The 16,189-nt window shown below is 39.4% G+C and overlaps 1 protein-coding gene across 3 annotated transcripts in view; it reads left to right on the top strand.

Moving 5' to 3' along the window:
* The window catches only part of polq (polymerase (DNA directed), theta), a 50,274-nt gene that overhangs the window by 7,233 nt on the left and 26,852 nt on the right, over positions 1–16,189 (top strand). For all 3 annotated transcript variants that reach the window (XM_060936111.1, XM_060936110.1, XM_060936109.1), the window contains exons 5-15: positions 1,901–2,031; positions 2,220–2,376; positions 2,490–2,598; positions 5,396–5,609; positions 5,691–5,832; positions 7,158–7,304; positions 8,078–8,290; positions 8,381–8,523; positions 12,594–12,783; positions 12,865–13,007; positions 15,840–16,033. In XM_060936111.1, coding sequence (XP_060792094.1) covers positions 1,901–2,031; positions 2,220–2,376; positions 2,490–2,598; positions 5,396–5,609; positions 5,691–5,832; positions 7,158–7,304; positions 8,078–8,290; positions 8,381–8,523; positions 12,594–12,783; positions 12,865–13,007; positions 15,840–16,033 — 1,783 coding nt within the window. The remainder of the gene's footprint in view (positions 1–1,900; positions 2,032–2,219; positions 2,377–2,489; positions 2,599–5,395; positions 5,610–5,690; positions 5,833–7,157; positions 7,305–8,077; positions 8,291–8,380; positions 8,524–12,593; positions 12,784–12,864; positions 13,008–15,839; positions 16,034–16,189) is intronic.

The following is a 16,189-nucleotide window of genomic DNA, read 5'->3' as shown; positions in this document are numbered from 1 at the left end:
TACTTAATAAAATTTTGGAGTGGAGCAACTGATGATGGCTTCATCAAATCACAATAATTTGAGATGAACGTGACTAAGCATTAGATTCAACAAACACATTTTGTGAAACACAATATTCATATTGAAAATATCACAATAAGGCTACAACATAAATCATGATTGACATTCCGCGTAAGAAATAGAAATTTACAATTTAAATATTGCATACCGAACTGCTAATTATGAAAAATACTGTATAGGCCACTGTGTGGTGCTGTTGAGTGAGGTTCACCACAGCTTTTTACCAGTATTAGTTTTGGTACTAATACTAGAAGCAAAAGGAAGTCCCATGTTAATGTCACTGAATATTGTATTTGGCGTTGTAAGATTATGTGAGGACGATTACATCATTAGACAGCGAGTTGGCCTAGCGGTTAGAGTGTTTGCCTCTCAACTGGGAGATCCTGAGTCGGCTGGGTCATACCAAAGACCATCATAAAAATGGTACCTACTGCCATCTGGCGAGGCAATACAGATGCAAGTAGGGAGTCAAACTGTCGTGTTTACCAGAGGACCAGCCCCCATTGTAACCCTAGCTATGAAATAGGCAAGAGGTTGAGGGCTATAGAGGATGTGCAGTCACGCGACCCGTCCGTGTTTACTCCGCCATATTGGACGGCTTCAGGATTGTTTACCTTGCGCGAGCATCATGGATCCAGGGAGTAATCCCCAAGAAAATTCGGAAAATACCCCATCTACATCGCGCGATAACTTGTCTAAGTTTGTTCAGCATCTTGAAGGTGACGTGAGGCAGCGTTACGTGGAAAAGTGTTCCAGGTTGGGGATTGCAGATCCGTACAACTTGCCGCAATCCTTGTTCAGGGAAATTCGGAGCTGTGGTGCTGGCGATTTGCCCAATCTGGCCTACCACGACATTTACAATTTTCTTGTTAATCGTGAATCGTGTTACACTGGCAAAGCCCTCAAAGCTTACAAGAGCCTGGAAGCTTATAAATATTTTGTTGCGGGATGGATATCCCAACTATACCTCTGGAAGGTTCCGAAGAAGAATGTCTACTTGATAACCTCACGGGTAAGTGGCATTAATTAAGACGTTTATCATAAAGAGACTATGCAGGACGTTTTATCGTAAGAATGTTCGAAATCTAAACTCAGTTCCAGATAATGACAGGGTTGTATATATGTATGTTTTTGTCTAAAAAAAAAAAAAATCACAAATCACCGCTATCTTTATCTGTGCAGAATTATTATTCAATATCAGATATAAATGTATTAGAAGATTACACCTACCTGATATGAAATGTTCACTACAAATTCGGCTGGTAGAACTGGGGTACCAGTTTTCTCTTCGCACAGCGGACACCCATTTTGCGCGTCTCTCCTCGTCTGCGGGGAATCTATAAAATGACAGGCCCTCCTTTTGGCCCTGTCTATTGGTACAACCAAATGCTGAACAAGTTATAACCATTCTTGAAAGATCTACTCCCACACACTTGATAATTAGAACGGGTTCGTCTAAGTTCTATGCGTGGCCATGCCGTCCAAGATGGCAGATAAACAAATATCACGTGACGTCACGTGCACGCTCTCTATAGAAACGGAGATCAGCCTTAAGGGCCTGGTTAGTACTTGGATGGGAGACTGCCTGGGAATACCAACTGCTGGCACAGGAAGGACTTTGATACACCTGTATCTTATAGTCTGGTATACATCATTTAAGAGACCCAACTGCAATTAAACTTTACTTCCAGAGGCCCAGAGGCATTGTTCGTTTTGTCTGTGGATATTTTGTATACTGACTGTTACTCCATCTTTCCCCATTATGAAGCTTTTAATATAATGTTAGAATTGTAGTTGATCTGCTTCACCATTGTGCCTTTGCTGTCCTTTTTACTTTCAGCCCCAACGAGTGCTGGGAAAACGCTGGTTTCGGAGTTATTAATCTTAAAACGAGTTTTGGAGACTAGACGCAAGGCCATATTCATCCTGCCTTTTGTTTCTGTGGCCAGAGAGAAAATGTTTTATCTACAGGTTGGTTTATATTCTCACCAGTTTTCACCATAGCCATCACACTCACATACCGAAAACACTTCTAGACAATTCAGACATTTTCCCTGATAACTGTAGTGTTCTTATATTGTCAGTCTTCTCACCAACACATAATGTGTGTCAGTTCATTAAACACTGTCTAAAGATTTTCTAATTGTGCTTGTTTCCAGAATGTGTTTCAGGAGGCAGGGGTCCGAGTTGAAGGCTATATGGGAAGCACTTCGGCCCCGGGTGGTTTCTCTGCACTCGATGTGGCTGTATGTACAATAGAGAAAGCCAATGGGCTCATCAACCGGCTCATTGAAGAGGACAGGATGGATTTGCTTGGTAATTTATGTTGTAGTTGCTATATGTCTTGTGTGCTTTGTGATATCAATGCACAAGATTCCACCTTTTTTTTTTCTTTTTTCTTTTTTTTTTTTCTTTTTTGGCTCTCCTAGGAATTGTCGTGGTAGATGAGCTGCACATGCTGGGTGACTCTGGCCGTGGATATTTGTTGGAGCTCTTGCTGACTAAAATCCAGTACATTGCAAAGAAAACAGCAGAGAAGTATGGCACTGTTTAAATATCATGTTGCTATCTCTGGTTATGCTGCTGGAAGAACTGATCCAGGACCAATAAAATAATTTTAATCTCATCTCATTATCTCTAGCCGCTTTATCCTGTTCTACAGGGTCGCAGGCAAGCTGGAGCCTATCCCAGCTGACTACGGGCGAAAGGCGGGGTACACCCTGGACAAGTCGCCAGGTCATCACAGGGCTGACACATAGACACAGACAACCATTCACACTCACATTCACACCTACGGTCAATTTAGAGTCACCAGTTAACCTAACCTGCATGTCTTTGGACTGTGGGGGAAACCGGAGCACCCGGAGGAAACCCACGCGGACACGGGGAGAACATGCAAACTCCGCACAGAAAGGCCCTCGCCGGCCACGGGGCTCGAACCCGGACCTTCTTGCTGTGAGGTGACAGCGCTAACCACTACACCACCGTGCCGCCCTATTGTAATCCTATAACAGGAAATTGTAGATCAGTTTGACAATATTCGAGATATTTTTCACTTGCTCAAATGTTTTTATAGTGTAGTAATTTGGCCATAAACTTGTCTTGGCTAATTTTCATTTATACAACCAAAGGCAATGTTTTTATTGTTTTTTTTTTTTGGTCTTCCAACTCAAATGGCCTCGTGTTCACAACATACAATATGCTCACTTCCTAGGTGCTCCAACATTATTACATTTTGTCCCATGTAGTACATTACATGCTCAGTAGAACATTATTTGAGTGTGACTAGGGATAAAATTAGCTCACGTTTAAAGCCATTAAAATTATATAAAGCTGCTTTGCGACAATGTCTTTTGTTAAAAGCGCTTACAAAAATAAACTGGACTCCTTCTGTTCACTAGTTATGCATAGTATCACTTTTAAGACAGGCTTTGTATAGATCTAATTTTAAAATATACTATATACATAAATTTTAATACATTCTGGAAAAAGCCAAAGATTAGTTGCATTAAATATTTCCTACATGGATAATGATTTAAGAAAACCTACATGAGCTGTGAAATGTATTCTGACGGCTTGAATGCAAAGACACCATTTGAATTAAGGGTTAAATGGAAATTATTAAATTTTATTTAAACTCTTCAAGAGTAAGATTGGAGATATCTGGGTTAAGGTTCGATAAAAATTTGTCTAAAATATAATACCTACAGTACCAGTCTAATGTTTGTTTGAACACACCTTGTACAGTAATTAAATGTTTTTTCTTTATTTTTATTAATTAAAAGACACTTCATGTCTTAAAGTAATGATTTATGTCGTTTCTCTTTACTTAGTTAAGCAGTTTTTAATGTGACCTGGATTACTACAGTTGTTGAATAGGGCTATTTACTGTATTTTGTATTATTTACTGTTTGAACTCACATTAAGAAGGCAAGAAATTGCACTAATTAATTTTTGACGAGGCACACTTGTTAATTTAAAAGCAGTCCAGGTGACTACCTCATGAAGCTGGTTAAGATAATGCTAATAGTGTGCAAAGCTTCATCAAGGTAAACGCTGACTACTTTGAAGAATCACATTTTTATTTTTTTTTTAAAGATATTTTTTGGGCTTTTTTCACCTTTATTGGATAGGACAGTGTAGAGACAGGACAGGAAATGAGTGGGAAAGAGAGATGGGGAGGGATCAGGAAATGACCTCGGGTCGCAATCAAACCCAGGTCCCCGGATTTATGGTATGGCGCCTTAGCCACCTGAGCCACGACGCCCCAGAATCAAATTTTTTTAACACTTTTTTTAATCACATTCCATATATTATATGGGCACGAGTGTTTTACTGCGAAATATACCACTCGTAATTTTCATATGAGCTACATCCAGGACGTGCAGAACCAAAACCATGACACAAATCTATATGTTGCTTGTGAGGAAATCCATATATATATATATATATATATATATATATATATATATATATATATATTTATTTATTTATTTATTTATTTTTTTTGGTGGATGTGTCCAGATATTATAAAGAACATTACACGGTTATGTAAAGATATGATGTTTTTCTCATGTTGAAAATATTTTCACTCGTTTGCTTTGCTCACTCATATGTTCACCACTTGAAGATCTCATCTCATTATCTCTAGCCGCTTTATCCTTCTACAGGGTCGCAGGCAAGCTGGAGCCTATCCCAGCTGACTACGGGCGAAAGGCGGGGTACACCCTGGACAAGTCGCCAGGTCATCACAGCGCTGACACATAGACACAGACAACCATTCACACGCACATTCACACCTACGGTCAATTTAGAGTCACCAGTTAACCTAACCTGCATGTCTTTGGACTGTGGGGGAAACCGGAGCACCCAGAGGAAACCCACGCGGACACGGGGAGAACATGCAAACTCCACACAGAAAGGCCCTTGCCGGCCCCGGGGCTCGAACCCAGGACCTTCTTGCTGTGAGGCGACAGCGCTAACCACTACATCACCGTGCTGCCCCCACTTGAAGATAAACTTCATATCTTTGCACAACCGTGTAATATCCTCTATATATGTTCCATATGTTATTTCATAGTTTTGATGTCTTGAGTATTGTTCTAAAATGCAGAAAATAGTCAAAATACAGAAAAACCTATGAATGGGTAGGGGTGCCCAAACTTGTGACTGGTACTGCATTTCAGAGCTAGCCATTACATAAGTTTATGATGTGTATAAAAAATGCTTTGTTATATATTTAAATACTCAACATTGGGTTGTTGCACCCATATGTAATTATGATTTGGATAGTATTACGTACGTGCAAAAATATAACCTATTTCCTCCGCTGTAGGTGCGCTGATAAAGGTTCCACTGATGGCGTACAGATTGTGGGAATGAGTGCCACTTTGCCAAACTTAGACCTCCTTGCCCGCTGGCTAAGTGCTGAACTGTACCATACAGATTATCGTCCTGTGCCACTGATGGAGTGGGTCAAGATTGGTGCTAACATATATGATGGCTCCATGAATCTTGTCAGACCTTTCACTCCTGCTCGCCCTGTTAAGGTCAGGATTTACCATGGCACTGAACATACATCATTGCTGTATACAGCTGTAAAATGAGAAGAGTATGTTTTCTGTCTTCAGGGTGATGATGACCACATTGTGAGCCTTTGTTTTGAGACTGTGCAGGATGGTCACTCTGCGCTGCTCTTCTGTCCGTCTAAGAACTGGTGTGAAAAGCTGGCGGACAGCATTGCCAGGGAGTTTTACAGCCTTCATCACCAGGGTTTGTATACTGGCCTGCTCAGAACTAACTATTAAAAAAAACCCTTGGGCATTAAAAACTGAAGAAAACCTCTATTCTAGTGCTGGTTTATATGTATTCTAGCTTGCGTGTATTTTAACACTCCTGTCTCATTAACCTAGGCTACGTAATTAGATTTTGTAACTCAACATCTTCAGCTCACTGATTACTAATATAGACAATATATTGGAAGTGTTATTGTTACTCATCACCATATTGGTGGTGCTGTTGCACAAAGTTTAACAAAAACAACCCCGCAACAACACTTTATGCCTTGCTTAACAGAAAATAAGACAACATGGATCTCAAAAATGTCTTATTTGATTTTATTACTTTTTCTAACAATGAGAGGGACAGCTTAGCGTGCCAGTTCGGGATAAGATTTTTTTTTTACAGATTGAGTAGGTTTATTGAAGAACCTGAGCCAAGCAACATTAATTCATGTTGAGAAAAGCAGTCAATGTTTATATTAAAACCAAAAAAAAAAAAATCCGCCCATTTTGTACTCGAGGTTTGAATAGTGGTTTTAAAATTGAATGGTGCCCAAGCTGATTATTATCCCCCCACCCAAAAGAAGTTTGGCGGGGGATATAGAAACGGGTTCCGTCCGTCCAGTCACATTTTCGTTTCCAGGCCATATCTTTGAAACTTCTGAAGATATTTTCATACAACTTTGTATACATATCAATCAACATGTGAACTGGTGCCTTTTGCTATTTTGGATTTTTGAAAAAAAAAAGTTTTTTCAAATTTTTACATAAAAAAATAGATTTTGACTTAGTTTCTAAGAGCAACGTTCGTTTCCGGAGCATATATCCAAAACTATTCATGACACGGATTTGAAACTTGGTAGACATGTTAACAAGGTGATGCAGATGTGCCTTTTCATACTAAGAAATTTTAATTTTTCATGTTTCCATGGAAACAATTTCAGACTTAGTCTCTCAGGTTAATTTTAGGGGTAGGTTTTGTTTCCAGAGTAGAACTTGGAAACTATGAGTGATATGGTCTTGAAAGTTGGTATATGTGTTGATTTAAGTAATGTATATGTGCCTTTTGATACTAAGAAATGTGAGAGATTTTAATTTTTACCTCACCTGGACCAAAGGTCCGGTGGGTTTATGCCATGGGTCGTTGAGGTCAATGTAAAGAGGTAGGGTTGGTTTCCTGCAGCAGAACTTGAAAAATATGACAATATCTTGAAACTTGGTATACAAGGCGGGGGATATAGATGACTGTCGTTGTTATTGTTGTTGTTGTTATTATTATTATTATTATTATTATTAATTAAAAAAAATTTTTTTTAGAAAAGCAGTCAGAATCTGGAGTGCGCTCTGTGTCTCTAAACCTTGAGGGTCTCCAGGATGTTGTGGAACAGTTAACACATACGCCTGCAGGCCTTGATGAAATCCTGAAGCGCACAGTACCCTGGGGCGTAGCCTTCCATCATGCAGGTACCTGGAGTTTATACTGACCATCATTACCATCAGAATATAGTCAAGTGTCCAGTATGCCACAGCCTGTGATTCACAGCTGATGTTTTTTGCCAGTTTGGGAGCTCCTTGGCACCTCTTATAAACACTTTAAGAATGCATCGAAACAGTTTTTAATAAGTCAAATTTCATTTTTCATATACAATAGTAAAGAAGGAAATCAGAGCTGCACAAGTAACCGTGGTCACAAATTTTGGCTTTCCAAATTCTAATATAAAATAAAATATTTCAAACTGCAATACTGGTTAGTGTGCATAGTTAATATGCTCTTGAGAGTAGTTGAAAGTAGATTTTGTTTGTTTTTGTTTCTTGTTTTTTTTCTTTCCCCTTTCTTTTCTTTTCCTTTCCCTGTTTTCTTTCCCCTTCCTTCCTTCCTTCCTCCCGCCCGCCCGCCCCAGTCATTTTATATTCAAAGTCCAACACATTTCAAGGAATGTACAGTATATATGAATAGGCTTTCTTTCTTTCATTTATTTCCTTTCTTTGTCTTTCTAACTTTCACTTCTTTTAGATCTTTTTTCTATTTACCATTTGAAGTATTAGTCACTTAATTGATGTTGTAATTGATTGATTTAAGAATCAGTATTCAGTGATTGGCACATTTGAAGGAATGCTTGTTTATAGATGGACTGTTCTGTAGATTTAAAATGAGTAAAATTAATTTGTGTTCTTTGGCTGCATAATATTGATAAAGAATTGTGATTTCATGATGTTCATCACAATTTTTGATTTAGGCTTGACGTTTGAAGAGCGGGACATCCTGGAGAGTGCTTTTCGTCAAGGCTTCGTCAGGGTCCTGGTCGCCACTTCCACTTTGTCCTCTGGTGTAAATCTGCCTGCACGCCGTGTGATTATCAGAACGCCAGTGTTTAACGGACATCTACTGGACATACTGTCCTACAAACAGATGGTGGGACGAGCAGGACGTAAAGGAGTGGACACTGTTGGTAAGTCCTTTTTTCATTTTTGAAAGTAATAGAATCTCAGGATGTCACACACGGGTATTTCCTTGATCATTCTTCTAAATTTTGTCCCAGGTGAGAGCGTCTTGGTGTGTAAGGAGTCTGAACGCATGAAAGGAATGAGTTTAATCCAAGGCTCCCTAAAGCCCATCAGCAGCTGCCTAGTGAAGCGTGAAGGAGAGGGAGTCACTACCAGTATGCTCCGAGCCATCCTGGAGGTTGTTAATGCCTATTTACTTTATTTATGCCTTATCTTTAATGCATTTAAACTGCAGTTAACAGTACTTTATGATGGATGCAAAGAATGTAACATGGAAAAAACCCAGGAAGAATTAAACTGAGGAAAAATAAGCACAGAATCATCTTTATTTTTGTAAATTGTATTTATGAATAAGGCGTTTTCATTTAAAAATGTTTAAACTGCTTCTAAAACGGCACTTGAAAGCCTTCTCATGTTGTGGTTTTCTTGTTGTCCTGTTAGTGTTGCTGAAGGATGGAGCTTTTTTATTTTTATTTTTTTTAAATCTTAGGTATGAATGGAATTTTTCTGTAAGTGCATCCTAACTAATTAAATAGTCATTATATAATACAGGGTGTTTCAAAAAATGTGATCTTATTTGAGATGTAAATCTCCCAGAAACTACATAGGCCTAGTCTCGGCAAATGAAACTGAACAGGCTTAATGTTGAGCAATATGAGATTTATTCCTCAAAATTTGAATGAGAAATTCAAAGGTATGTGGATTCCATGAACGATTTCACAAATTTTCAATCTGCGCGCTGCATGAGACACGGCACTGAACGAGGTGCAACTTGTAGGGTTTCATTTGCAAACGTTTCCTCAGGACATGACAAACTGTCGTTGGAGGAATCTGGGTCTCCAGGCTTGCTCTTCTTATGGACTTCTTGAGGCTTCGCATGAGTTTTTTGCAAACCCGCTCGGCCGTCTCTTCCGATGCTGGTGGTCGCCCACATCCTTTTGCCCTGCGCACACAGCCTTCCTCTTTGAACTTTGTGTGCCATGTCCAAATCTGCATTGCAGTTGGTGCATTTTTAGAGAATTCTCTCATAAATGCACGCTGCAGTCTTGTTCGAGTGTACTCTAACACACAAAACGCCTTTTCTTTTCCAGTGAATGGCATTTCTATACCTAAAAATATAAAAACAAAAAAAACAAAATTTTGACCTGTTTCCACACATACTGTTAAAATTTGAGGTCAATTGAACGAGAATTGGCAAAGTTATTAGATTGTGAAATTGCATCTCAATTTTTGAAACACCCTGTATAGCAATGCTTACATCTAAAACCATTTAATTCATTTTAGACTGAGTAGCTTACTGTATATGGGTAAGTCTATGTATTTGTAACAGTAGGATTAAAGTTACACTAAGATTTAAGTGTGACGATATTTTCAGCTAGCATAACGATAAGGGTTTGGTTTTTTGTTTTGTTTTTTTTTAAACCAAATGGTAGTTTAACAAAATATTGTCATGCTGTAGAACACTGAGTGAAGTACAATAGATTAACAAATCAGACTAATGCAGAAATAGAATGTAACTACATTTATATCCACAAGTTGCAGGAAAAAGACAAAAAATGTAATCTTGTTTTTAAAAAAAAACCCAGAATTTACTAAATTAAAGGTCTTAGGCAATGGTCCGAGGTGAACCGTAGAATATCAACTTTATTGTCTTGGCCAGGTCTCCCTTGTAAAAGAGGTTTTTAATCTCAATGGGATTTTTTTTGTTACCTGGTTAAATAAAGGTTAAATAAAAAAAAATAAATAAATTGTCGAGAAGAACGACCCAAAAAGCGAATTCAATCTTCCTGGTGTCTAATTTGCACCCTAAAATTGAATAAAACGGTTAAAATATACTGTTTTGCCCAATTTCCGAAGGTTTGTTTACATCTCACTTATGCGCACTTTCACTGCCAGGGGGCAGTCGTCGTGACGTTATTTAAGCCAAACAGACTGGGAGCAGTTCTGTGTTTACTTGCGAACCAAGCACACATGTACGGACTTTGGTCGTGAGAGGTTGTGTAAAATGTCTGAAAGCGATAGCGATTTTGAAGCAGGAACTCTCCAAATTGAATATCGAGAGGTGAAACCAGATATGTATGAACCTATGGCCGTTGCAAAGCAGTCGGTGAATGTGGCTCACTGGTTTGACCGTGCAGTCTCAGAATCGGACAGCGACTCGGCCGACTCTGATCGCGGTGACCCCGGACCTCAACAAGACTTGCGCCCAAACAATTTATCCTGGTAGTTATGATAAATTCCTACTTTTGTCGTAATACTAAATAAGAGCCCTTTTGAAGAATAATTAAACCGCCCTTTCTAGTGGATATAGGGAACGATTACTGGACAGTGCGCCGGTAGGCCACATTAGCCTGCCATCCGCAGCATTATACTATTTATAGCCGACTCTAAGCGAGGAAATATCCCTTTGTCTCATTTCCACAATGATTGTACAGGATCCCTCAGGATTCTTGACTTGTCAATTGCAAGCAAAAGTAACAATGTTTACCTCCAATCTTCTCCTTTTTGCTTGAGCGTTGCTGCTCTGTTTCTTCTTTGACTACTTGATTTTGTTTCACGCGCACAATCCACTCTCTCTGCCTCTTCTCCTCTTCCGGAAAAAAAAAAACAACCCTCTGGCTTCACGCGCACAATCCACTCTCTCCCCCTCATCTCCTCTTCCGGAAAAAGCCAACCCTCTGGCTTCACGCGCACAATCCACTCTCTCCGCCTCGTCTCCTCTTTCGGAAAAAAACAACCCTCTGGCTTCACATGCACAATCCACTCTCTCTGCCTTGTCTCCTCTTTCGGAAAAAGCCAACCCACTCACTCCGCCTCTTCTCCTTTTTCGGAAAAAGCCAATCCACTCTCTCCGCCTCTTCTCCTCTCTCAGAAAAAGGTAAAAACTTCTTCCTGAACCGGTCCCGTTGTTACAGTTCACTGCACAACAATAAGGCATGGTTTTTCTCTGGAAATTCCTGAACGCATGTCTGCACTCAAGCCGAACGGCAATGTAAGTAAACGGAAGTGGACTCAACTCAAGCGGTTTGTTTGGCTTAAATGACGTCACGCGCCAAGTGGTCACGAAAATAGCTGAACAGAAATTGGCCGCGATCCGCGTTAACTTATTTTAATTATTACTTATTAACAATACTTCTTGGGACCAGAAGAAAATTACAGAGGGTTTTTTAACATATAAAGTTTCAAATGTGCATAAAATTAAAACCGTTGCCTATGAGCTTTAAGGCCATGTGTCGCAGAACGCCAAGTTCCCAAGCACCCTGGACAAAAAAATACTGCTATCATATGTATAACCTTTTCCTTAATATTTGGTTATGCCTCCTCTCACCAGAATAACAGCACCAATCTTGTGAAGTAAATTCCCTTTGTGGGTGACTATTTATTTTCCAAATATTTATGAGTTTGAGGTCTAGTGCTTTCATAGGTCGTTTAAAGTGTCCTATTGTTCTATCCTCCTCATCAGATTTGGCCTTTGTAATTTACAGTTGTTATCTTGGAATGTGCATGCGTATAAAAAGACAACCTCAGCGTATGTCCATCTGCATTTTCTGGACTATAGAGCGCACCTGTATATAAGCCGCATCCGCTCTATTTAAAAAAAAAATTAAAAAAAAGATATACAAGCCGCACCGGGCTATAAGCCGCAGATATCTATGGTGAAAAATTAGATATTTACTGCATGTACAGAACGATTTTGTACTGTAAATGTACATGTATGTACCTGAACAGATTCTTTCCGAACAGTGCCTTTTAACACGGCAGCAACTTTGCTGATTAAAACGGAACAGAACCAAGAGAAAATAACCGGTATTTATTTACCTTCATTTCTCGTGTTTGAAACCACAAGTCACTTTAATCATCTTCGCTGGATTTAAAAATAATTACCAGTTAGTAATTTGTCGTGCGTGTTCTATCTGCTAAAGATCTGCTAATTCTTCTTTGCATTGATTTTTCGTCTATCTTATTTTTGATTCTACTTCCGGTTAGAGCGCCCCTAGCGGTGGAAGAAAAATCCACAGAATAGCCGCACCTTTGTATAAGCCGCATGGTTCAAAACCTAGGAAAAAAGTAGCGGCTTATAGTCCAGAAAATACGGTAGTGGTATTTCTCTGGGTGCACAAACTAATGACATTGTACAGTTAGGTGCTGCTGTTGATGGATATGTCCAATTTTTTGTCAGGGAAGCTTAGGGTCACCCATACAAATGAATTTTCATCACTGTAAACCTCTTGTGTCTTCCATTATAAGATCATAGTGGGTGAAGTTGCCAGCACACCAGAAGAAGTGAGGATGTATGCGTCATGCACACTCCTGGCAGCCAGCATGGCGTCTGAACAACCTGATCAGCCCGGAGCAGCTCAGAGCCATGGGGCCATTGAGGCCTGTATGGATTGGCTGATGGATAATGAGTTTATTCACATCCAAAAGGAAGGAGATGGTGCGGAAACTTTTAGCTACAGTAAGACTATTTCACATAGTTTGCATACCAACATTGTGCAGCTGTGCTGTTCTCTTGCAGAGGAAAAATACTGTCCTACTCATCTGGGTTGTGCCACAATGTCATCATCTCTGTCACCACCAGAAGCTCTGGGAATTTTTGCTGACTTACAAAGAGCAATGAAAGGCTTTGTTCTCGAAAATGATCTCCACATTCTTTACCAGGTAGAGACCAATTTGGTCTCATATATGTTATTATATTTGATGTTTTAAAAGAGCTGTTTTTCATTTTTATGGTTTTCTACTGCTGACAGTGTCGACCACACGTACTTACGGTAAAACACTGAAAAAGCTTCCCCTTCCCTCAACCAATCTCATCACCTTGGATGAAACTTTATCACTTGTGAGTTGCCTTTGATTATACGGGGCAGAAGAAGCCTTGAATTGAGAAGCTACTCGGATTAATTTCATGGCAATATTGTAGCTTTGAAACTACACGGCTATTGCAGGTCTAAAACAGTACAAGCTGATCCTTTAAGATAAAATTTCACACATTTGTACCTTTTTTATATTTTATAGTTACAGTGCCTTGAAAAATTATTCATACCCCTTGAACTTTTTCACATTTTTCCACCTTACAACCATGAACTTAAAAGTTTTTTATTGAGATTTTATGTGATGGACCAACACGGAGTAGCACATAGTTGTGAAGTGAAACGAAAATGGTAAATGGTCTTCAAAATTTTAAACAAATAAAAATCTGAAAAATGTGGTGTGCATTAGTATTCAGCCCCCTGTCCTCTGATACCTCTAAATACAATCCAGTGCAATCAATTGCCTTCAGAAGTCATCTAATTAGTTAATAGAGTCCTACTGTGTGTAATTTAGTCTCAGCATAAATACACTTGTTCTGTGAAGGCCTCAGTGGTTTGTTAGAGAACACTGAAGAACAAACAGCATCATGAAGACCAAAGAACTCACCAGACAGGTCAGGGATAAAGTTCTGGAGAAGTTTAAAGCAGGGTTAGGTTATAAAAAATATCCCAAGCTCTGAACATCTCAAGAAGCACTGTTCAATCCATCATTCAAAAATGGAAAAAGTATGGCACAACTGCAAACCTACCAAGACATGGCCGTCCACCTAAACTGACAGAGCGAGCAAGGAGAGCATTGGTCAGAGAAGCAGCCAAGAGGCCCATGATCATTCTGGAGGAGCTGCAGAAATCCACAGCTCAGGTGGGAGAATCTGTGCACAGGACAACTATAAGTCGTACACTCCACAAATCTGGCCTTTTTGGAAGAGTGGCAAGAAGAAAGCCATTGTTGAAAGACAGGCATAAGAAGTCCTGTTTGCAGTTTGCCAGAAGCCATGTAGGGGACACTGCAAACATGTGGAAGAAGGTGCTTTGGTCAGATGAGACCAAAGTTGAACTTTTTGGACTAAATACAAAGCGCTATGTGTGGTGGAAAACTAACACTGCTCATCACCCTGCACACACCATCCCCACTGTGAAACATGGTGGTGGCAGCATCATGCTATGGGGATGCTTTTCTTCAGCAGGGACAGGGAAGCTGGTCAGAGTTGATGGGAAGATGGATGGAGCTAAATACAGGGCAATCCTGGAAGAAAACCTGTTGGAGGCTGCAAAATACTTGAGACTGGGAAGGAGATTCACCTTCCAGCAAGACAGTGACCCTAAACATACAGCCAGAGCTACAATGGAATGTTTTAGATCAAAGAATATTCATGTGTTAGAATGGCTCAGTCAAAGTCCAGACCTAAATCCCATTGAGCATCTGTGGCAAGACTTGAAAATTGCTGTTCACAGACGCTCTCCATCCAATCTGGCTGAGCTTGAGCTATTTTGCAAAGAAGAATGGGCAAAAATTTCAGTGTCTAGATGTGCAAAGCTGGTAGAGACATACCACAAAAGACTTGCAGCTGTAATTGCAGCAAAAGGTGGCTCTACAAAGTATTGACGCAGGGGGGCTGAATACTAATGCACACCACATTTTTCAGATTTTTATTTGTTTAAAATTTTGAAGACCATTTATCATTTTTGTTTCACTTCACAATTATGTGCTACTCTGTGTTGGTCTATCACATAAAATCTCAATAAACTTAATTTTGTGGTTGTAAGGTGGAAAAATGTGAAAAAGTTCAAGGGGTATGAATACTTTTTCAAGGCACTGTATTCCATGAAATCGAGTCGTACATGAGCTGATGGCCAACGAGGCACGTAGCACACATTCACTGGATTTTGAGAAATGGGGCATTTTTATTTTTTGCAAATTTGATAAATAAAAACTTTATACAAAACGTCTGACAAAATAATTTCTGCTTAGAATGTAAACAAACCAGCAAAATGACAGTAGTAATTTGTGAAAAATGCTATAATAATAATTCTTGGGGAAAAAAAAAAGATACATTCTTACCATCAAATACTTTTATTCCATATTTTTTGGGGTTTTGTTTTTGAGTAAAGTTTTATTTCATCCTCAGCTGGTTCAGCAGCACCGCTCCGCCATTTTGTTTTTCTCTACTCACGGTATATGAGCCGATATCCTAGTGGTAGAGTAGCCAATCAGAGAAGCACGATTGCTCATATCCAATGAATGTGGATAGAATAATTTTTTTTATCTACCTATCTCAAAAAAAATCTTAACTTTATTATTCTTGTTACTGGGGCGGTTAAAATTAATGTCATGAATGTTATGTTTTTGTTTTTTTTTTCCCTCAGTTTCTCCCTAATTTTTGATCTTGGCTGATTCCCAAACACCAGCCAGCTCTCCCCTATAATACGACAACTACCAGCTAGGGAGGGTGAAAGCGAACATGTTTTTCCTCCTAGACATGTGAAACCAGCCAAGCACAGCTTTTTGAACTGCTGCTCAGGTCATAGGACATTTTAGCATACTCGGAGGAAAGAACTATCCACATTCTTCCGCATGCATGAGTTCAAAGCTGCCCAAAATTAGCTGGTGTCATTGTGATTGACAGGGGAGTTTCATAAAACTTAGAACCAGTTTATGACTTGATGTCTGTCTATTTCTCAGATAACACCAGTATATGTCGACTGGACAACAATAGACTGGTACCAGTTCTTCTGTCTGTGGGAGCAGCTACCTTCTGCAATGAAAAGAGTTGCAGAGATGGTGGGAATTCAGGAAGGCTTTCTGGCACGTTCTGTCAGTGGCAAATTAATCGCCAAAACAGAAAAACAGCGCAGACAGCTGGCCATTCACAAACGGTAATTTCACATTTCTGAACTTTTTTTTTTTCATGCAGGATGCTTAAAATTGTTAAATACTCATATTTGTCTACTTTATGAGTCCTGCATGTTGCCTGGTATTTTCTACTCTGGAAAGCATGAACAAAATACTTTTTTCTTAGCTAAGACAAATAT

This window comes from Neoarius graeffei, chromosome 12 (genome assembly GCF_027579695.1).
Source record: "Neoarius graeffei isolate fNeoGra1 chromosome 12, fNeoGra1.pri, whole genome shotgun sequence".
NCBI lineage: Eukaryota > Metazoa > Chordata > Actinopteri > Siluriformes > Ariidae > Neoarius > Neoarius graeffei.
The sequence above is the reverse complement of the archived record's forward strand: the minus strand, read 5'-3'. Positions and strand labels throughout refer to the sequence as shown.